Source organism: Dermacentor silvarum, chromosome 1 (assembly GCF_013339745.2).
Source record: "Dermacentor silvarum isolate Dsil-2018 chromosome 1, BIME_Dsil_1.4, whole genome shotgun sequence".
NCBI lineage: Eukaryota > Metazoa > Arthropoda > Arachnida > Ixodida > Ixodidae > Dermacentor > Dermacentor silvarum.
Genome location: NC_051154.1, coordinates 34,085,459 through 34,108,949, shown reverse-complemented (window position 1 = coordinate 34,108,949; position 23,491 = coordinate 34,085,459). Strand labels below are relative to the sequence as shown.

The 23,491-nt window shown below is 47.5% G+C and overlaps 1 protein-coding gene across 10 annotated transcripts in view; it reads right to left on the bottom strand.

The window, feature by feature from the left end:
- LOC119459688 (lysine-specific demethylase 3A) overlaps window positions 1-23,491 on the bottom strand; it is a 335,630-nt gene that overhangs the window by 10,593 nt on the left and 301,546 nt on the right. For 9 of the 10 annotated variants that reach the window (XM_049666291.1, XM_049666288.1, XM_049666286.1 and 6 more), the window contains 8 exons: window positions 14,161-14,341; window positions 13,709-14,082; window positions 13,415-13,653; window positions 11,550-12,143; window positions 6,267-6,660; window positions 4,884-5,003; window positions 4,650-4,789; window positions 4,109-4,285 (listed from right to left, as the gene is read on the bottom strand). In XM_049666291.1, the coding sequence (XP_049522248.1) occupies window positions 4,109-4,285; window positions 4,650-4,789; window positions 4,884-5,003; window positions 6,267-6,660; window positions 11,550-12,143; window positions 13,415-13,653; window positions 13,709-14,082; window positions 14,161-14,341 (2,219 nt within the window). Of the gene's footprint in view, window positions 1-4,108; window positions 4,286-4,649; window positions 4,790-4,883; window positions 5,004-6,266; window positions 6,661-11,549; window positions 12,144-13,414; window positions 13,654-13,708; window positions 14,083-14,160; window positions 14,342-23,491 lie in introns of those variants that run through there. The other variant, XR_007466584.1, reaches the window with a different exon arrangement.

Here is a 23,491-nt window from a genome sequence, read left to right as displayed (position 1 = left end):
TATCCGGACTCCCTAGGCACTGCGAAAAATCCGGCAGTCCGAAAAAACAAATGCATGCCTTTTACTGCCCCCAAGGGCTCCAAGTGCCACAGGCATGTCCGAAATAGCTATAAGCCCTGCCAGCGCACTTATTAAGCGTATCGTAGCTCCTACTGTGCTAGGAGGCGGCGGGTGCACGCGTGTATAATTAAGGAATACATACCGTGTCCCATGACCAATCTTCTCACTCTTGATATGCTTCACCGCAATATTTCGCATATGCTTCAATGTGTAACACTGCTGTACTGAAGCGAAGCCGACTTACGGGAACTGGAATTATGCAACGCCCCGTGCTTTTAGAGTTTCCAAACATTGGCAAGGATTACAATGAAAACCACGGCACTGAACAGAAAGAAGCTCGGCAGCGAACGTCGAAGTAGCTAGGCCTGGCGTTGCCGCAGTGGTGGCTACGGCAGCCAGCGGATCTGCGCAGCGCTGGTTCGAGGAGGCGAAATAATCTTCGATTAATGCCGTTTTGAACATGCGGTGATGGCAAAAAGTCAGAAAAAAATCGGACTGCGAAGGTTTTTTGCGTCCAAAATTTCAGACGTTTTCAGCTGTGTGTTTTAAAACACACAGCTCATTTGGGTGCTAATCGAGTTGACAACAGTGGAAGCAGCCCTTTACTCATTCAAACTGCCACAGCACCACTGTCTATGATCATAACTTGTATCGCCGACCTCGGCAAGGATAGGTGCTGTCGTCCGGATGATTTTCCTTGTGTGTGCGTGTACCTGACTGTTGAAGTGATGCAGCCTTCCGCGACTTCTAAAAAATATTCTTATTGCTTCGCTTTATGGTGGCTGCAACTATGTTTTAGCAGTATCCACAACTTTCGCAGATGGTGGTGGCACCATACCGTTTGTGAACCAGCGACACAATGATTGGTCTCTCTGGAATGGGCTAATGCTGCGTTTTCATGCACAGAGAGCGAGCAACTTGCATATCATTGCCTTTCCATAGTAGGAGAAATGGAGGATATTGAGAGAAAACATATTGCTCTGCGCACAAATCGTCGAAAATGTTTAGTTCAAAGGCCCCTCATCAGTCTGGCCATTTTCAGCTCACAAGCGCAGTGCATACAACGTGCGCTAATGATCGTGTCTAAGTGTTACATCCCTACGCGCTGCAGAAAGAGCTAAAATTTCTAATTAAACACCATTTGCCCTTGTAGCGGGAGCCGTGCTCTAAGACTGATGGATGAAGTTGTGGGAACCCTCGGGTCCCCTAACCGCCGCACGGGTAGCGAACGTCGCGTCAAGCGCATGCGTGCCAGGGAGAGTTGGGAGAGGGGAAACTTTCCTTCCGCGGGCGGCGCGCGGGAATCGCAAGCGCTATCAGCGCCACCGGGTGGGTCACGTGAGATCCCGCTGATATCGCCCGGCTCTCTTTGGTCCCCAGCAAGCGGCGATGGCGGAAGTCTCCGCCGCTGCTCCCGTATTCCCGCACGTGGTTAGTCAACCACGTTCTTGCCGCGGCAAACGCCGCCCCCCCCCCCCCCCCCCCCCCCCCGTATTCTCCAGTTGGTAAGTCGGATGCCCTTCTTTACCTAGTGTATTATTCTCTTCGAGGGAACCCTCAGCGATGTCAACTATAGCTAGCTGGCCGGCTCGAAGTGTTAGTTGCAGTCGTAATAAATGCTTTCCGAGTGTACACGTGGTTGTCGTCTATTGTTTCCTCGAGCTTGTACCGGACCGCGGTTGATGCGCAGGCATGCGCCAACCGCGGGGTTCGGTGTGTCGAGGCAGAGGGCCGTTGGCATCCCCCCATATCCCGACATTTTGGCGCCCAACGTGGGGCAAGCTCTTGGAAAACGGGACGACGATCGGTTCGGATGCGAGGAAGCCTGAAGGCTTTGTCCGGACCAGCGTTAGGCCTCAGCCGAAGGCGCGATTGCTAGCTAGATCTGTGTGTGCTTTCTTGAGGGCGAGTTAACGCTGCGCCAGTGTCGCCGAACTCTTGTAGACGCTGAGATTTGCAGCAAGTTTTCTTTTAAGAGTACGCCCGAAGCGAGTGAGTGCAGCAGCCGGCGCGGTGGTCGATTTTCCCTGTACATATGTAAATAGCCTCCTTTCTGTATCTTTGGCTTTGGGAGCTGGGCGCCGGAAACGCTGGCTAGGACGTCAGCGGGGCGCAGTCCCAGGAGTCGGCTCGAAAGCTGCGGGTTGAGCAGCGAGCGGGGACCACTTAGCTAGGCCTGCATCTCCTCGCGGCGGCTCATTGGAACCCTTTATGGGTCTTTTGTGGCATTGGTATCCGTCATGGACGCGATTAGGCCTAAGGCTCTGCGGAGCTGCCGGTCGCATGTTCGAAGACGACCATGCCGTGACATTAGCGGGTGCAACCGGATTCGCTAGTTCTACTATACTCGCCCGAGCGGAGAAACCTCATTCGAAATAGAAAGCTTATTTTGTTCAGATGAACTCAATATTTTGCGGGCGGAATAACCGAAATCTCGGGGGACCAGAGAGCGCTTTGTTCATACGATCATCGCCCACTTTCGCGCTGAATCGGACCGGAAAAATTCGGTCGAGGCGAATAACTTCATTCAAACGAACTGGATTGTTTTTTTTTTTCTCGGTGCCGCATAAAACTATGCGGTAGACGGGTGGTTCAGCATCGTGTCAGACGGCCGACGCTGCGGCGGCCTCTACTGCCTTAATTCCAAGTGTTTGTGGAGTGCATTTGAGCGACTTTGCAGAACGAGGGAAGCCGCCTCGACTTGCTATTGCTGCCATGGTCCACGCCCCTGCCTGCTGTCTCGGCCCCTCCCTGTTCGCGGCCCGATGCGGCAGCACATGGCAGCCACGAGGAGGGAGGCCTACCATCATACTCCCACGAGGGTGCGTCGGTGCGAGGTTCATCGTGCCGGCGCGCGCGCCGCTTCGAGAAAGTCCTGACCCGCTGTTCCCGGGTGGACATTGCGGCGCGCATCTTGAGGGCAAGCCATCTTCAGCCCCCGTCATCGTCAACCACTGTGACGGCTGCCACATGTGGGCGGCCGCCACACAGGACTGTGCTGCCTATCAACGTGGATTCGGACATTTCCTGCCGGAGTTTACCATCGCATCTGCCCGGATACTTGGTCAATGCCGTCGTTCCAGCGATTTCTCCGCCGTAGGGCAATATTTAAGGGTGGAGGGATGTGGGAACCCTCGGGTCCCCTAACCGCCGCACGGGCAGCGAACGTCGCGTCAAGCGCATGCGTGCCAGGGAGAGTTGGGAGAGGGGAAACTTTCCTTCCGCGGGCGGCGCGCGGGAATCGCAAGCGCTATCAGCGCCACCGGGTGGGTCACGTGAGATCCCGCTGATATCGCCCGGCTCTCTTTGGTCCCCAGCAAGCGGCGATGGCGGAAGTCTCCGCCGCCGCTCCCGTATTCCCGCACGTGGTTGGTCAACCACGTTCTTGCCGCGGCAAACGCCGCGGCCCCCCCCCCCCCCCACCCCCCCGTATTCTCCAGTTGGTAAGTCGGATGCCCTTCTTTACCTAGTGTATTATTCTCTTCGAGGGAACCCTCAGCGATGTCAACTATAGCTAGCTGGCCGGCTCGAAGTGTTAGTTGCAGTCGTAATAAATGCTTTCCGAGTGTACACGTGGTTGTCGTCTATTGTTTCCTCGAGCTTGTACCGGACCGCGGTTGATGCGCAGGCATGCGCCAACCGCGGGGTTCGGTGTGTCGAGGCAGAGGGCCGTTGGCATCCCCCCATATCCCGACAAAGTATATCAGCAAGTATACAAGAAAACATCCGTTATTTGTGTATTCATCTATTGAAGCTACAGATTAAAGTGTAGAAAAATAATAAAACACACAAACTGAATGTTTGCGTGTTTTTGTGTTACTTTGCACCAGAGCAAGAGAGATGTACTTCCATTTCGTCTGCTTGTTGCCACGTTGTGCAGTTGCGCGCACTGACAACGAAACTGTTCCAGCACGCGATCATGCCCTGTGATCCGCTTGCGTCTGCCTCAGTCGGATGTTCTCGTGCACAGCGTGCAAAACCGAGCGCTGTGCCACTCAAATGTGTAGCCATATCCACGAGTGAGACTGCAAAAAGAATGACAACAAACCTGGTGTGGAGCGCCTGCCGGTATGAAGACTGCTTCTCCAAGACACTGGGCAACAGCATAGCCCTCGACAGCATATTCACGGAAAAGGCGCTGCCGCAGCTCGTGATCCAGATACCAGCTCTGGTCATGGATGGGATCATGGTGGGGCTCCAGCTTCTCGCCACGCTCCAGTGCCACCTGTGCCATAAGCAAGGCAAACTTCATGAACAGTTGAATTTGACCAGCTTATTGAACTTCCTGAAGGAATTTACATTACGGCACAGCAACTTCTTCATTGAATACACTTGGCCAACTTCAGCTTGTCTGACCTGCTTTAATTATTGAACTTTCTTTAATTCAACTAAGCCTCCATCTGGGAAAAATGGCCTGATGCAGAATTCAATATTCGTACCACTTTTTGAAAGTTACAGCACAGCCCTGTGCACTGGTTGCTTCCAAATATTGTACAGCTTGTGTTTGTAAAAGCCATTCACTCAGCATGATATAACTCTCAGTAACACGAAGACTGTGGCAACATCACAAGCATGGTATCACAGCTTACCTTATTAAGCAGATCTCTGATCTTGTCAGCATCACGGGCATTGTAGATGTGCCAAAGGGCACCAGGTTTGGCATTCTTTTCTCTGACCCTCTTACGTGTAAGGGAATCACATGCTCCTTCGTCAATTGCTTTTAGTGCAGCTGGAAAACGCACAAAATATGCTTGTTTGGATTGTGCACAAATCGCTGTAGCGTGTGCTCAAGCGACAGGAATTTATTAAACTGGCAGGTATACCATTGATGTGTTCCTCGTCCTTTCCATCCTTAGGAACTCCAACATAAACCATAACATTCACAGCATCGCTGACATCCAAATGTAGGTTAGTGGTGCCTTTATTTGGGTAAAGTGCAGAACCTGTAAGAACAGAGAACAGTCAATCTCACAGTGCAATGTGCAACAGCTCAACATGTTCTTACAGATTTGATGAAAGAATGCACAATTCAATGAATATTGAATGAATACGATCTGCATATTGATTAATGAAGATTAATATGCAGAGGACATATGTTCAATGGCCTGGCAAGGGACCAAGAAATCAGGATTGCCAGTCAGCCTCTAGAGTCTGTAAAAGAGTATGTTTATCTAGGTCAATTAATCACAGGTGACCGTGATCATAAGAAGGAAATTTACAGTAGAATAAAATTGGGTTGGAGTGCATACAGTAGGCATTGCCACTGTTCCTGAAAAGAAAAGTGTACTATCATTGCATTCTACTGGTACTAACATATGGGGAGAAACTTGGAGGTTAACAAAGTTATAACCGGGTAGCAAGAAAACAAAACAGTGAGGACAGACACTCAAAACATTTAAATTAGAAAGAAGTACAGTTGAGCTCGCTTATAACCTTACCGGTTATAACAATATATTGGTGGGTGTAACAATGAGCAGCTGTGGCACTATAAACGCTTGTGCGTTCAACAGTAAAATAGACCACTTACAATAATGCTCCCATGCCACATTATTGGTTATAATTAAATCTGTGCCAAAAGAAAAAGGAACCCAAACTTCTGGAAAAGAAAGAAAGGCAAGGGGAAAACGCCAGCCACTGCGCCTCCCTTCCACCCCTCCGAGTACCCTTGCGAGTAAACCTCCCAGTTTCCATCTTCGTTTCTCCCTCTCTCTTGTGTGGAGAGTCGAACCCTCTCAGTGTTCGAATCCTTAGTGTTTCATTGATTTTGTAGTACACCTAAATGAACTTTGTATGAAGGTGCAATGCCCTTTTGTGTTTGCAATGCATGGTGTCCTATGTTCTATAGAGTGCTTGACACCTCACATCTTACCGAGTTATGATTGGTCAGTGAACGTTATATGAACATCTTACAATGCCGTTACAAGTACGTCCAACAGTTGTTAAATCATAGTAAGCCGTCATTTTTCCAGATGAAAACAGACCATGGTTTCTAGTGTAAGTGAATCTAATTGTGAACACGCACCTCTTTTTACTGCAAAGCATGCGACTTGTTTAGACGAATAAAGTGAACATCTAATCTGCCATGTGGGGACATATTTTATAACAACCGCTCTTTCTTTTTCCCCTGTGATCAGGAAAAGCATTTTAGAACTCTGTCCGGACACAACAAAACAAAAAGCGTTTAGGAAGAGAAAGAATAAACGCACCATAGGCATTGTACATCTTTGGCCCAAGGTCTGGCCTGACAAAACACTCAGGCAGCCGCCCAGCCAAGTTGAAAACTCCATCCCGGTGAGTGTACTCTGGTAGTGGCAGCACCTTCATGAGATCATTGAACCTGCTGGGCAGCATGTCACTGAAATCATCACCAGGTGGCCAGTCCTTCAGCTTTAGCAGCATATATTCCCCATCTTCATCTTTCATGCGCTTGCTGAAGTTCTCAAAGCCTTCCCAAAATTTCCGCATTGGCTGGTTTGGAAGGATGTTGCCATTTCGGCAGTTCACCAAGTCATTTCGGATTTCACCAAAATCTCGGCAAAAGCCATCAGGGTGCCACAGTGACATATTCAAGTTTTTGCATACGTCTGTGACCAGCACAGGCTGGAAAAGAAGCAGAAGGAAACGTATGTTTACCAGTATTAAACGATTCACAGGTACTAATTAAAAGCATTCTGCCACTGCAGGCAATTGCAGTAATTTTTATCCCGGACTGCACAGGCAATCACCATAGCCAAGCTTTAGGTCAACATAACAAAACCCATCTCTCATGGTTTAGATCGTAGAGGCACAGCAAGTTCCCTTCAAGACAAAAAAACTAACACTGGAAGCCTACATCTTATAAGAAGTTCACAGGGCAATCGGCTTATGAGAAATTAGGTGGTAAAGTGTGAAGGGTGCTCATTGCATTCACACTTTGAAACAGCAACGAGACTCATTCTTTTTGAGCAAGTCCTTGCTGAAGAATAAGAAAACCTATAAATTGAACAACACTATAACAAATTTATAAGGGCCTTGCAAGTGTCCTGGGGAAAAGCGCCAGTAGAACATGGCAAGTCCTGGTCAACAAGCAAAGGCTTTCATAATCAGTAGCCCAGCAGTACACAATGTACAGTCGCAATCTTTTTGAGGGTGAACACGGGAACGCATGGCCTTCTGAGCTCCCAGCGAGGTTCAGTGGTGGCAACGAGAAGCATTGCTCATGTGCAGTGTGTCCGGCATGCGCAAATTCTCCCGCCGCGCGCATTGCGTCACGCAAGCAAGTGCGTGTCGTCTGCTGCGCGCGTACCGTAATAAGGTAGCCGTACGGTTCAGGATTGGTGACGATGTTGAACTTCTCATTACGCTCCCAGTGATGCATCAATAAACTTTAAAATATATGTAATGTTTTGTGGGCGTTCTCAAGATCATTGTTGATCTGTAGCCAGGCCACGCATGCTCATGACACTTGTGGGCGTATTTAAAAAGCGGCTTCAGTCTTTGAGGAGCGTATATATATTCTTGCACATTACCGCATCTGTCAGAGCAGCAACTGAATTTCAGCATGACCCGCGTTCCCGAAGAAGAGAGGTGGAAAATCGTACAATATTCGCTCAAGGGATATTCACAGCGCTCCATCGGTGCTCTCGTGCACAGGCCGCTAAAGACCGTCAACAGGATTATTCAGGCATTCAGCAAGGAAGGCTGACTCTGTGATGCCCCACATAGGCGTCGACCAAAGGCAACAACGGAGGATGAAGACGCGCTTATGGTAGCTGCTGTCGTCGAGAATCCGTTCCAGTCCGCGAGGCAAGTGCAGGAGCAGCTAGATGTGGACGCTTCCCTTGTTACGGTTCGGCGATGCCTCCGAAGTGCTGGACTGCGAAATTCTGTAGCTGCACGAAAGCCAGTCGTCACTGCTTTGAACAAGAAGTCACGTCTCCAGTTTGCCGAAGCACACGCCTCATGGATGGCAGATGACTGGGGCCGAGTGATCTTCTCGGATGAGTCGACTTTTACAACTTGCCAAGACTAACGGATGCGAGTTTGGCGAACCAGAGGCACACGGTAAGAAACTTTTCTTAATGCACGTTTGATTTTGTAGAATGATGGTCCATGCAGATTTCCATGCAGTTACGAGCCAGCCAATGTGCAGGGAGTCGCCGCGAGTGGCCGAAACTGCGTGAACGTGTGGGGCGCGGTGTCAAGGCATGGTCTCGGGCCTCTGCATCGCATAGAAGGTGCCCTTACATCGCAGCGATACTGCACAGAAATTTTGGACAATGTGTTGCTGCCCTACGCCCACAGCGTCTTTCCTGATGCCGACTTTTTTCAACATGACCTGGCGCCGGTTCACACGGCAAAAGTTGTCAAGGAACATATAGAAAATCGCAGAATCAGCATGCCGGCCAAAGGCGCTGACATGAACATCTGCGAAAATATATGGGGGTACATCAAAGCAGCCATGGTGCGAAAACCTGTCCGCCCGACGACTGGGGACGAGCTGTGGGCAGCCGTTCGACAAGAATGGGAGGACCTTCGAGCGCATCATGACTTTGTGCCAGCGCTGTACGCGTCACTGCCCTCTAGGATGACAGCAGTCGTTTTCGCAAAGGGTTGAATAACAAAATACTAACATCATCAAAGAGAAAATTATTCCTGCTTACTAATACAACTTTTAAACGGATCAATCTTTTGTTGAACTTGCTCCAAATAAAAGCTCGGATGTTTGTGTTCCCTTGCCTGTTCGTTGTACGATAAGAACACAGCAGAAGGAAAACCAAACAAAGTGAAAAGTTGAAGTAATTACAATAACGCCAAGCATAAGAAGCACAACACTCTGAATTAAAAGCATCAAAATCGTGGTTTCTGTCATAATTTGGTTTCTATTGAGGGGAAAAAACTGCTAGCAGACGACACACACGCGCTACGATGACGTAATGCACACGAAAGGAGCCTACCCTCCCCGAGCATGCGCGCAGATATTGTGGCTGCTGTCTGACGGCGCTGGTGATATAGAAAGCCACATGCTCCCGTGTTCACCCTCAAAAAGATTGCGACTGTACAGTAAAACGTTAATTCAGATTTCACGGGACCTGAAAAAAATGTTTGAATTAACCGAATGTTGAATTATCGAGGGTATCAAAAAATTAAAAATGCTTACTACATCAACACACTTATTCACTGATTGAATGAGCAAATCCAGTTTCTCTTTTGCTTAAAAGCAGTGCGGAAGCTGCTCATCTCGTGACTGACTGGCACTCGCAGCGGCGATGGCCTCGCAAATCCCTTCGCAACGCAGCCGCGGTGCACGCCTTCATCCGAGACACGCTTTTCACTCGCCTTCATCCGAGACACGCTTTTCACTACGGCACACACATTTCTATTTTTTCGCCAGTGAGCTGGTCACCAACAGATTGCCCATCCATCACTATGTAGCCAGTGCTCCTCATCCTCGACAGCTTTGAACTGAGTCCAAACGAAACTACTGTTCGCCGCAATTGCGGATGACACAGCAGCGGCTAATCGACTCGCTTGTAGATGGAGATTACGCAATTTTGAAGGCACGCGGCTGACGCGTGCACCGAGTCAAAAACGAAACTACCCTTTGCCACAACTATCGGCAAATGCTATCGGACCACAACGGACGTGGTCCGATAACGGACCACGTCCGTTATCGACGCGATCATGAATGGCGACTACGCAGTTGTGAAGGCACGTGGCCAACGCGGTGTTATGCGCGGCAGTAAAAGCAAGAATAAAGGCTTTAAAGGCACAAATGCGCACTAAGCGTTTTAGTATTGCTGTCATTCACGTACACGTTCAGTTAGTTGGACGCTAGCACTGTTTCTCTTCTGCGTCGCACATTTGTGGCGCTCAGCGCTCACCGAGCTCCGAGAGTTGTCCGAACTAACCGATGTGCGTCCAAATGTGGCCAAACAGAGGACGAGTCTGAATTAACGGGGGTCGAATTAACAAGGTTTTACTGTATATCCAAATTCTATGCTGTCGGCCCAGAGCAGTCTACACAACAGGAATTGTCGACAAAAACAGAATTGCTGCTCATCATGACTGCTAAAACAAGGTGCCGGCTACATCATTTATTCTTTGCACATGATCCAATGACAAAAGGTCAACATATTGTTGGCACACATTTTGAAAACCTATTTCTCCAACAGCAAATGGTCGGCTTAAGTAGGCATGCCTGACAGGTAATTTACTGCATCTTAAAGGTACTTTATGGATCTGCCAAATGAAAAAGAATCGTGATTAAACAATTTTGTACTTGCTGGCAAAATAATTTTTTACAAAATTCAAATTTCGCAAAATTCATGTTTACACAGTGCTAATATTAAAGTGTCATACAATATTTTGTGAATGCAGAAGCTATGCTGCAACTCCATAATTCCAAGCTGCCTTAAATATAAAATATAAATATATAAATATATTTGCATAAATATAAGTTCTTCAAGATAAAAAAGGCCACGGAAGCTTCTGCTTTTTCTGTTTATTATGACAGAAGCTTAAAGGCACACCCGTGAGATCGAAACAAATACTACATAGATCTTTCATTAGGCAGAAATTAGAAAAGTGTGTGAGAATATTGAGAATGGGGCAGTTTTTATTTTTTCTAAATTAAATGCGAACCTGCATTTTTTTTCAGTCGTTTATGATTATTGTGCAAGCTTGCATTTGATGCTACTATATGTTGTACCATTACCAAGCCTTCAAACTCGTCATGCATACCTTACCAACTTCAAATATTCCTTCTAACCGCATACAATTACTGACTGGAACAGCTTGCCTGAACATTATAGCTATGTGCTGCTAATATGTACAGGCACCCAATATATCAGTCACTCACCAATATTTCGGACATGTTCAAACATTCGGGCAACTGTGCGGCACACCATCACTCGCCCAAGGACAATGTATAGAGACGACCAATATTTTCGTTGCCTTACAGCCCTTCATTATATTTCAAAATTCTGTATGACCGCATGCTAAGGTAGTCACAGATACGAGCAGAAGAAAGTGAAATTCTTTTGCTTTGATATGATACTAGCACGCCTAAGCCACAGGAAAAGCGAAAACAAGCTACTAAGTTGTCAAGGCTGCCATATGCAAGCTCTTTCTGCAAGTTTACCATGCCTAGCCATTTGCTTTAGAGTTTAATAATGACAAGGTCTCAGGCAACTTCTGTTGCCAACTTCTCCACCAACGAGGAAAGCAATGAAGCAAGCGAAGAAACCTGTGATCGTTATTGGAGGCATGGCCGACCACTATTGTAGTTAACAGTGGATGCAGATTTGGTTGCATGTACTGACTATACATATATCTATGTACAACAGCACTGGATTCAGAACAGAAAGAAACATGCTGCAAGTATTCGCTTTAGTTTCTTGTACAAGATATTAAAATGTTAGGGCCTAATATACCAAAGTGAAAATTGCTAGAACTTTCAAGGAAGCATGCTTTGTGTTTAATGTACAAGATGCAGTGCAGACACTGACCTGGCCTCGCTTCCACTGCTCCTGAAACACTGTCAAGTTGTGCTTGTTCCGTGGTTCGTGAAGAACAAGCAGTTTGCCATCACAAAGCCATGAATGGGGCACCTTGGGGTACAGCAAGGAGGTCTCGGCAAGGCTGCAGACACGCACGGGCAAGACTTCACGGCCCTTTTGAGGGCAGGGGAAGCGTCGGCAGAAATGCACCAGCTGCTGTTCGTCCTTGCCCACTGTTTGCTCTACTGTTGTTGCCACTGCTTCATCCACCTGACTCTTCTTTGCACTGCCACCAGTAGGGCGGATGAGCAGTTCACGTAGTGTCGAAAAGTCATCACCCTTCTCATCATCACCACCTTCGCTCGGCTGCTGCTGGTCGCCTTTGTCATCTATTTTGCTGGAAGAATGCAGCGCTACATCTGCCAAGACCGACAGGGGAGAGCCTCCGCTGTCCGAGCTATAGCCGCCACCTACTTCATCAGAGGACGTGTTGGCGACGCCATTCACAGGTTGCTTTTTGCGCTTTCCAGCACGCCCAGTCTCACCATTGACTGCAGTGCCCTCCTTGTCAGAGAAGCACTTGTTGACTGCACTCAAGAGTTGCTGCAAAAGACATATCATCTGTGAGACCACGTTGACTGCACTCGTGAGTTGCTGCAAATGACATCTGTGAGACTGCAGAGCTACTAATTCAGCAAAATATACTTAAGGGGGGACATAGGTCTTTAGGCCTAAAGATTACCAAAAAACCGAGCTTTGCAAAATTGCAGCAAGATTTCTTCTGCATATTACTGTATGCAATGTTATAAGGGGGGTGACATGGGATCAGACAACCAATTTTTTCGGAATCTGCAACGCCTAATCTATACGGTATAAGAATTTAGCTGAAAAATCGTTCTAAAAGCCAAGAAAAACAAATCGGGCAGATCGCACACACTGTGGGAATGTGTGTAGCCACAACTTCGGATTCTGCATCTATTATTCTCTTGATTTACCAAGTTTCTTATCTTGTATGTCTATATTTAAACCATAATATATTAGTTTTAAAACTATAGTGCGGGAGATTTGTTTGTTTTCTTCAAGAAATACTAATTTTGCACACCCAGCAATACATTTACTGTGATACAAACCAAGTTTTTAAAATGTTGACCAAATGCATGGCCAAGTTCAAAACAATGGAGTCACCCTACTATATAAAGTAAGAAATATTGACCCAATCATAAAAGTGTGCTTCCTATGTTGTCAAGTCTTATGCTTTCTGCTATTGATCCGTATGTCATTTGTATATTTTCGTGTGGCTGTTATTTGTCTACTGTAGTAAGAACAAAAGACACCGTTTTCTTAATTATGTTATGAAATAATGAACGTACAGAAGAAATAACTGCATTTTTAGAATCGGGAGAAGAAACTAAACAAGCATGCCAACATTTATCAAGTTTGGTTCAAAAATCGGTAAGGATAGCTCTAATCGCCACATCCCCCTTTGAGATTTTGCACCGATTGTGGAAACGATTGGGGAAATGGCAGAAGTACAACAAAAAATGCTAGATATAAAATAAACAATAAACTGTGGGTTATAACATGCACCTAAATCGAAGTACTACACAAGTGTTTTGAACTTTTTGCCACGGCCAGAAATTTAACTAGTGACCGCTGAACTGCAGACTGCCATAGCCACTGAGCCACCGCAGCTGAATAAACTGGCACAATGGACCTTAACTGCGTTCTCACATTACTATTTTAAAAAGAAAAAAGAAAACATGTCACATGATTTCACCATTACAGTACTCAATAAGTTTGCTAGCCAGAAACAAAGATCCTGTATAATCATAAAGGAGAATAGCAATTATTCCCTAGAGAAAACCATTGCGTACCTTGCACAGCCCATTAGAAGAGTTTTTCTTGCAGTCACCATCACTGTTGCACAAGCCACAGCCGCAGTAGCTCGGAATGTTCCACTCGTGGCGTATCCGGTGCAGGTCCTGGCTGACGTCCCAAAGAGCTGTGCTAGCTATTATCTGCGTCATCATCAATTTGTCCTGTTCATGTGGCTGTCGGTTGGCACACAGGAGCCACTGGAACTCATCCCTGTCCTTCGGGGGCGTGTCCTCAGCTGAAAAGGCACAACAGTATGAATACTACACACCAAAACTTCAAAACGCACTCACCTTTCACAGTACCATTCTTCTTTGCCTTGTAACAGTCTATACACACCACAAAGCCACACTTGTGACACACCCAGTGAATGTTGAAGAGAGTAGTCTCACAGACATCACACATTTCACGCACACCTTGCACAACGCGCTTCCACGAAATGGTCTTATCTTCACCCATGTGTAGAGACTGGGCTTCCCGCTCTTGCTCCACGAGATCACAAAACTGGTCGCCCACGTGGGACAGTATGATTTTAGCAGTGGTCACATCCAAGTCTTTGGGTGTATGATCCAACGGTGGCAGCCACAACTTCAAATCTTCTTCTGAAGCATCACTCGGCTCTGAGAAGCCAGCACTAAGCACAGTGCCATTCTTGCCAAAGCGTAGCCTGAAAATAAAAGCTTGTCAATGTGCAACCAGAAAATTTACAACTTCTTCGAACAATCGCAAGGATACTGCAACTTACTTTCTGAATGCGTAGAAACGGCAGAAGATGTTTGGCATTTTCTTGTTCCTCTGGTTTGGTGTCATTCTGCACTCTCTACACTTCGGGAGTTTTGGAGCAACATCATAACAAGATGCATCCTGAAGAAATGGCTTGCCCGACTTCTTAAGCTGAGCTATGGTTGGCTTTTCTGCTGATCGTGCTAAGAAAAAGTAAAAACAAAAACAAGAATCAAAGAAAGTGCCACATAAAGCAAGATTTCTTCTGCATATTACTGTATGCAATGTTATAAGGGGGGTGACATGGGATCAGACAACCAATTTTTTCGGAATCTGCAACGCCTAATCTATACGGTATAAGAATTTAGCTGAAAAATCGTTCTAAAAGCCAAGAAAAACAAATCGGGCAGATCGCACACACTGTGGGAATGTGTGTAGCCAAAGCTTTTTTAAAAGAGAAATTCGCAACACTTTGGTGAAAAACGCATCCTGTGACTTGCATAATATGGTCATTAACTGTGGTGGTGTACCTTGCAAATTTTATTCAGGGCAATATTCTTGAGTGGTCACTTTCGGTGGTACTAGTGCTGTTTTTTCTTTAACCTATTTATGCATGTTCGTGCAGACGAACATAGTGCAGGGCAGAGGCTATGACCTTGTGTGCTGTACCTTGCCGATTTGATTGTAGCTAATTAAAGCAGGCTTCGTAGCTAATTAAAGCAGGCGTTGTCTTCTGCATTAGCAGACGAAAAGCACCCGACTTCACACTTCACCTGTTGCACATATGCCCTTGCCTTAATACTCAGTCACTAAACCCAATGTACTACAGTCAAACCCAGATATCACGAATTATCGTGTATAATGAACAGCTGTAAAATCTTGAAATTTGTGTTAAAATTTTTACTTTATATATCGAATTATTGACATATCTAACTATTTCACGATCACGATTTAGCGATTTCACTTCAAGTTCAATATATCCGGGTTTTAACTCTGCACCTAAGGCCATTGCACATCGCACGAAGACATCTTTGCTATGCACATAATGCAGCGCCAAGTCTGATGTCCATGCAAGCACCATACGTGATGATAATTTTGTGTTGTAAGAAAGTCACTTTCCTCCATAACACATGGTTGCCCCAGCACCTCACCGCCATCCATGTAGCAAACCTTCACTGTTGTGTCTGTACTTCATAGTACCAACAGTCGCAAAAGTTGCGATTTTTTTTAATTCTACACTTTTGCTATTAAAATTGCTTTATGTTGGTAGGTGGAGCTTCATTTTTTCTGCACCAATAAAAAAATGGCATGTCTTACACTGGCAACATGTGTAGCCAGGGAAGGTCTGTATACAGTCGAACAACGAACGCCGCTACAACAAAATTTCCACCACAACGAAGTTGAATTCCCCGTCAGCTGCCCATAGAAATACAAAAAAAAGTATCTTCACGGCGAAGGCGTTTTATGGTATTTCCGCTTCAACGAACTTTTCGAGAACGAAATTGGAACTGCCGAGTTGCCAAATTAAAAGGCCCTTCCAAATCAGTGACGATCGTATGTCCGCTTGAACGAGGTTTTCACAAACGAAATCAAATCGAAAGTACCGATTTGAGCCACTGCAATTCATAGCCACGCGGGCTCATCACACGCCTGTGCGAGGCTCCAGGGGATCACCGCAATCACTGCCTTTCGCTGTGGTGCTTGTCCAGTCGAAATGGCTACGCCAACGAAGAACAAAACATAATTTGTAAATAAAACTTTGTTGCCCCTAAAACGGGGCAACGCCGTGTGGTCAGGCCCCTATTCCAAGGCACCGCTGGCCCACGCCATCCTTTCTGCCCTGCGGTGTTATGATCGGCTTGGAACTACACCTCTCAAATGAGGGAAACAAGCCCGGGCGCCTTTCCCGTGACAAGATAATCCTCTTTCATCCGCGAGGAAGCGTCACACGTCTACGACCTGAGTAGACGCAAGGGCGAGCTACCAAAGAAGAGGACTCAAGGGGGAGGAGGTCGTCAACTTGACCGCCTGACAGAGGACTGACACTTCCACAAGTTCCCCGAAGGAGACATCGGCAGGTTATGATCTTCCTGGAAACTGTATCTCTCAAATGTGGGAAGCAAGCCCAAGCGCTTTTCCCGTGACGAGATAATCCTCTTTCATCCCCAAGGAAGCCTCACACCTCTAGGACCTGAGTAGACGAAAACGGCGAGCTACCAAGAAGGAGGACCCGAGGGAGAGGAGGTCGTCAACTTGACCACCGGAGGGAGGACTTCCCCGAAGGAGACATCGGCCACCACGAGGGGATTTAAGGCCGTCCTGGCCCCCGTGTTAAACAGAACCGCTCGAGACTCGGATAGAGTCAAAACCATGTACCAATGAAGTGAATACAATCTTTTCTATTTTTCATCATCACGATGCACGCCTTCATCGTCGTCTCCCGATTCCTGCGGTGATGACCCACCTCACCCGGTCGAGATATCAGCTGGTTGGCAGCAATGGGATACTCCACCCTTCGTCCTGGCTTCAGCAGAATGGTGAGCGCTTGACTTTCTTTGAGAATTTCCCAGGTTTTAGATTCTGTGTTTTCTAAAACGGCGAATTAGTTTCTGTACGTGCAGGCTCCTGTTGAAAGCTTCCTCACGTCGCAGCAGAGTAAGAAAGTCCTCGTTCGGGATTGACCATGGATTTGAGCAAACGGAGAAAGCCAGAGTTAATACTTTGTGAAGAGCTGGGAATTGAGGTCGGGAAAAGTCAGAGAAAGCCGCAGCTTATTGAGGCGATTGAGAAGTGCGGGGCTCTTGAGGACGAAATTTCAGAAGCATGGGAAGAGATAGAGAAACGAGCTGAGAAAGCTGAACAAAACGCTGCAGAGGAGAGGTAAAGGCAAAGAGCTGAGAAATCTGAACAAGACGCCGCAGATGAGAGAGAGAAAGGCAGAGAGCTGATAAAAAGGAAGCTGCAGAAAGAAAGGAACGCGAGGAACAGAGAGCTCATGAACTAAAGCTAAAAGAACTAGACGTGCAGCGGGATTTGGCCAGGCAATCAGCAAATAACCTCTCAATAGATGAAAGACGTTCAGGTGAAGTAGGAGTAAAGATAAGGGATCTCATGCCATCGTACAAGGTGACAATGACATGGGTTTGTTTCTCGTTACTTTTGAACGAACCTGCGAGAGAAACGGGTTGGCACTAGAGAGTTGACCACAACAGATTCTGACCGTTCTTCCTGGCGAAGCAACCGAAATAATCGCGAGGCTAACGAAGGACGAGTCAGAGGACTATCAGAAAGTAAAAGCTGCGCTGCTAAGAAAATATTGGCTCTCAGCGGAGGCTTTCCGCCGCCGTTTTCGAGAGGCAGTTAGGACACCAGGCGAGCCTTTTCAAGATTTCAATTATAAGCTGAAAGCCAATTTAATTGAGTGGCTAAAAGGGGAAGATGCGTTCGGTTGTCACAACAAGGTTGTGGAGCTAGGGTGCGATCTTGTACGCGTTCCAAAATGAAACGGAGGCTGTCCGTTCCATCGAGCCGCACACGATTGGTCAATTTGAACCGTGAGCCGCATACGATTCGTCAATTTGAACCGTGACGATCAAATTGACCAATCGCGTGCGGCTCGATGGAACGGACCGCCTCCGTTCCATTTTGGAACGCGTACAAGATCACGCCCCTAATCTGCAAGGAGCAGTTCTATGGGTCCTTGAGCGAAGAGATGAGCCTGTGGATTCAAGATAGGTCGGGCGAAAAGGACTTAGAACATGCTGCAGTACTAGCAGATGAATTCGCCGCACGTCGCGAATCCGAGAAAACGCGCGTCAGGCCGTTGACGAAATTCAGCAAAGAGGAAAACAGGCGCCCCTTTCACAACGAGAAAGCTGGAAGTGGGACCAAAGACGTGCAGACCGATAATTTAGGCCATAATAGCAGCGCAGCGAAAGATGAAAAGAAAACAACAAGAGCATTGGAGGCTACAAAACCGGTCGTCTGTTTCCGTTGCCAGGAGCCTGGACACCTTGCGATCGGCTGTCCGAAGCCTAGAATAGTTTTTTCTTTTGTGAATGGGGACGACGACAACTTGGCGCTCTTAGAACCCTACCTTCGCGACCTAGTAGTGAATGGATTGCCATGTAAGGTACTTAGGGACTCAGCTGCGACAATGGACATTGTCCACCCCGCGTATGTGAAACCTGAGGATTTCACCGGGGAATGTGCATGGATCCGGCAGGTAGTTGAGGAAAGTAGTGTCTGCTTGCCCATAGCCAATGTGAATATTGAGGGGCCGTTCGGACTATTGAGGACTGAAGCCGTAGTATCACAAAATCTGTCCAAACATTATCCCTACTTGTTTTCAAATCGCTCAGAGATGCTGTTGAAGAAGAAGGGTCTGAGTTTTGGCGACCATACGGTCCAAGCTCTCACGCGTTCCAAAGCTCGAGAGATCGCGGCAAAGATGAAACACGGCAGCGAAGCCAGAAATATGCCTCATGGCATAGATACTCAGGAAGCACAGCCCCTAGCTAGTGAAAGCAGTGAAAAATGCGCTAGCGAGGAGGCATCCGGCTCAGTGGAAATATCGCCGCAAGGGCTAGCTGAGGAATTAGAGACTAATTTCGTACTGCCACATTCGGAAGGCTATTTAGACCTCCTGAGAGTTGATAAAGAGAGACTTGCGGAAGAACAAAAGAGTGATTTGTCTCTCGACAAACTGAAAGAACTAGAGAAAGAGGAGATAGCCAGAAGAAACATCACTTTTCAGCGTTGCGCTGGTCTTTTGTACCGACAGTACAAAGACACGAAGGGAGTACAGTATGATCAGCTCGTTGTTCCCTCAAGATACAGAGCTCCAATCCTCAACCTGTGCCATGGCAACGGCTGGGCGGGTCATTTAGGCATAAAGAAGACTAAAGACAGGTTACTGCAAGAATTTTATTGGCCGGGATGCTTCAAGGATGTAGAGAATTATGTCCAAACATGCGAGGCTTGTCAGAGAGTGGGAAAGTCACACGAAAAGAGGAAAGCACCTATGAAGTTAGTTCCCATAATCACTGAACGCTTCAAACGCTTAGTGGTTGATGTTGTGGGACCCCTTCCCGTGACGAGTTCAGGGTACAAATACCTTTTGACAATGATTTTCCCCGCAATGAAGTTTCCGGAGGCCGTTCCCCTAAAATAAATAAATTCAGTCGACGTAGTTAAAGCCTTACTCTCGGTGTTCTCCCGATTAGGTTTCCCATCTGAATTGCAGAGTGATCAGGGCAGCGTATTCACCAGCGCCCTTACCACCACCTTCCTAGAAAGGTGCGGCATTTGCATAATCCGCAGTTCTGTGCGGCATCCACAGAGCAACAGTGTAGAAGCATGGCACTCCGTTCTGAAAAGGGTACTGCAGGCATTGTGTTATGAGCAAAGAAAGGACTGGGAGGCATGCTTCGCGGCCACTATGTTTGCCTTGAGGTCAGTGCCGCATGAAGCCACAGGATTCAGCCCAGCTGAGCTCGTTTATGGGAGGTCGCTTCGATCTACGCTTCAAATGGTGTGCGAGGCATGGGAAGGGCGCAGAGATGACCCGACAGTTGTTGAGTATGTATTGGAACTCCTAGAGCGGTTGCAATCTTGTCAAGAGCTGGTGGAGGCAAACATGAAATCCGCCCAGATGAAAGCTAAAGTATACTATGATAGGAACGCTCGGAGGTGGACTTTCACTGTAGGAGATAAGGTGCTTTTGCTAACGGCGTCCAGAAAAAACAAGCTAGACGTCCTTTGGGAAGGACCTGCGGAGGTCATGAAGAGGCTCTCAGACACAAACTATGCCATCAAATTACCGGGTAGACGTAAAGAGCTGAGGATATACCACACGAACCTAATGAAACCATATCGAGAGCATGAAGCCATAGTTCATCTCGCACTAAATACGCCCGAAGAAGTGGAAACAGAATTTGCTTATCCGATGCCGCCAACGGAACTTCCACTTTCTAAAGTATACGCGGACATAGGTGCAGACCCAAATTTAGATCCACGCGAGCGAAGCGAACTGCGAGAGCTCATGGGTAACTTTGAAGACTGTTTTTTAGATCGGCCAGGTAGAACTAGCTTGATGGAGCATGATATTAAGCTGGTATTGGACGTGCCCATTCAGTGCAGGCCCTACCGGGTTTCACCTAGGCAGAGGCGAATTTTGGAAACCGAGATCCAGAGGATGTTAGAGCTGGGGTTAATTGTTCCCTCTGAGAGTGAGTATGCGTCCCCGCTAACTCTGGTTGAGGCTCCGGGGAAAAGCCCCAGGCCTTGTATCGATTACTGAAGGCTAAACACCATAACCAAGGATCAGAATTACCCCATTCCTAATCTGGAAGAGCGGGTGGAGACCATCAGCAGGGCTGAATATGTATCTACGCTAGACTTAACGAGAGGTTACTGGCAGGTACCACTGACAGAGCAAGCTAGCCATTATGCCGCCTTTACATCCCCATTAGGTACCTTTCGGCCTCTTGTCCTCACTTTCGGATTGAAAACGCTCCGTTTTGTTTCTCACGACTTATGGACCGGGTTCTGAAAGGAATGCAGGACTACACGCTTCCCTACTTGGATGACATCGTAGTCTTCTCTCCTACTTGGGAGGATCATTTGCATCACCTTAAGAATGTGCTAGAGAGTTTGCGTGCGGCCGGTTTGACCCTGAAGGACGAAAAATGTCAACTAGGAAAAGCCGAAGTTAGCTACTTAGGCCACAAGGTCGGACGTGGCTACAGACGCCCCCTTGAGATAAAAGTAGCCGCCATATCCGATTACCCTAGACCAGTGACGAAAACAGATGTCCATTCCTTTTTGGGACTAACTGGCTATTATCAACATTACATCCGTAACTTTTCAGAAATCGTAAGTCCCCTCACGAACAGTTTACGGAAGAATGAACCAGTGAAAATTGTGTGGAACGAACAAAAAGACTAATCTTTTCTCAAGTTGCAGCTGCACATGCTGCAGTACTAGCAGATGAATTCGCCGCACGTCGCGAATCCGAGAAAACGCGCGTCAGGCCGTTGACGAAATTCAGCAAAGAGGAAAACAGGCGCCCCTTTCACAACGAGAAAGCTGGAAGTGGGACCAAAGACGTGCAGGTTGCTTTAGCCCACAAACCCATCTTGAGAGCTCCTGTTTATGGTCTTCCTTTCATTCTGCAGTGCGATGCTAGTGATCGAGGCATGGGTGCAGTGCTCAGTCGGAAAAGTGAAAACGGGGAGGAACACCCGGTAGTGTTCGTAAGCCGGAAGCTGACTGTCCGCGAACAGGCCTATAGTACTTCAGAGAAGGAGTGCGCTTGCTTGGTATGGGCAATACACAAGCTTCAATGTTATCTGGCAGGATCACAGTTCCTAGTGGAAACTGACCATTGTCCTTTGACGTGGCTTAGGAATATGTCCCCAAGGAACGGCAGATTGCTACGCTGGAGCCTTAGTCTGCAAGAGCATAGCTTTGATGTCAGGTACAGGAAAGGACGCGACAATGCCAATGCGGGTGGCCTCAGTCGTAGCTTCCCTGTGTGAAGCAAAATGTTGTAAAGGGCCCCTTGTGTTTTTTTTTGTTTTTTTTTTTCTTTTCGCGGATGTGTTTTGCTCTTCAGTTTTCAACTCATGATTAACCCCATTATTGCTGTGTTTCAATGCGCTCTCAGTCTCTCAATAAATGCGGCTTTCCCGGGCAAGAGAAACAAAAACGTTAGATATTAGGTTGGTTGAAATATGCATTGAAGTTTAGTTTTTTTCCTTTTGTTAATTTTCGGAAATCTCGAAGGAGGACTGCAGGTATAATTCTGATAAGGTTTTATGTGAAGAATGTGTGAACCTGGCAGTTCTCATAGTTAGTTGGGTGCTCTCTGTTTGTTGTGCCTTGGGCTTGGCGTGGTCTATTTCCAGAAGGTGTCACCTCGCTTGCTGTGGAACGAACGGCGAAACGAAGCAGAGGCACGGGGTCTACTGGTCTCTTCGAGGTGCTTGGATGCTGCAACCCCTTCGAGACCTCCTGTGGCGGCGGACGGGCTGTTATGATCGGCTTGGAACTGCACCTTTGAAATAAGGGAAACAAGCCCGAGCGCCTTTCCCGTGACGAGATAATCCTCTTTCATCCCCGAGGAAGTGTCACACCTCTACGACCCGAGTAGACGCAAAGGACGAGCTACCAAAGAAGAGGACTCGAGGGGGAGGAGGTCGTCAACTTGACCGCCCGACAGAGGACTGACACTTCCACAAGTTCCCCAAAGGAGACATCGGCAGGTTATGATCTTCCTGGAAACTGTATCTCTCAAATGTGGGAAGCAAGCCCGAGCGCTTTTCCCGTGACGAGATAATCCTCTTTCATCCCCGAGGAAGCGTCACACCTCTACCACCTGAGTAGATGTAAAGGGCGAGCTACCAAAGAAGAGGACTCGAGGGGGAGGAGGTCGTCAACTTGACCGCCCGACAGAGGACTGACACTTCCACAAGTTCCCCGAAGGAGACATCAGCAGGTTATGATCTTCCTGGAAACTGTATCTCTCAAATGTGGGAAGCAAGCCCAAGCGCTTTTCCCGTGACGAGATAATCCTCTTCATCCCCGAGAAAGCGTCTCACCTCTACGACCTGAGCAGACCTGAGTACAGTCAAAACCATGTACCAATGAAGTGAATACAATCTTTTCTATTTTTCATCATCACGATGCCCGCCTTCATCGTAATCTCTTGATTCCTACGGTGACGACCCACCTCACCCGGTCGAGATTATATCAGCGGACCAGCCAGAGCTGGAAAACAATGCCTTCCAACTTCTCTAGTGTTATTCTCTTCTTGCTCTTCGATGCGAGCCATGCATTCCCATGTCATGTGGTGTGCCGGTCGTTCTCCCAGTGTCGGTGTGCTCCCACACCACGGGCATATGCCTTTGTATGCTCTTGGGTAGTCTATGTGCAATCTATGGAGGTTTATATATGTATTCCTTTGGCGCCTACGTAACGTCGTCGTGTCCACGGCTGAAAGGTTCTTGTGCGGCGCTGGGTAGAGTCTTCTCCATTCCCAGTAGTATTGCATGATTGCTTTATTACTGGGATCGATGGGTGTTGGGTCCTCCACGATGTTGCCATCGGCAGCTCGGTAATTAACGAAACCTCGAGCCACCTCATCTGCATGGCAGTTCCCAGTAACATCCTCGATTGTCCCGGGGCACCAAGTTATTTAGGTATACATGACGTATCCGGTGTGCCTTCATGACGGCTATTCCCCTCCGATAGTTCGTACATGCGGCCTGAGAATCTGGAGCGTTGGGCTGCATGCCTTCTCTTATAGCTAAGGCAATGGTTATCTCTTCTGCTTCTATAATGGTTGCTTG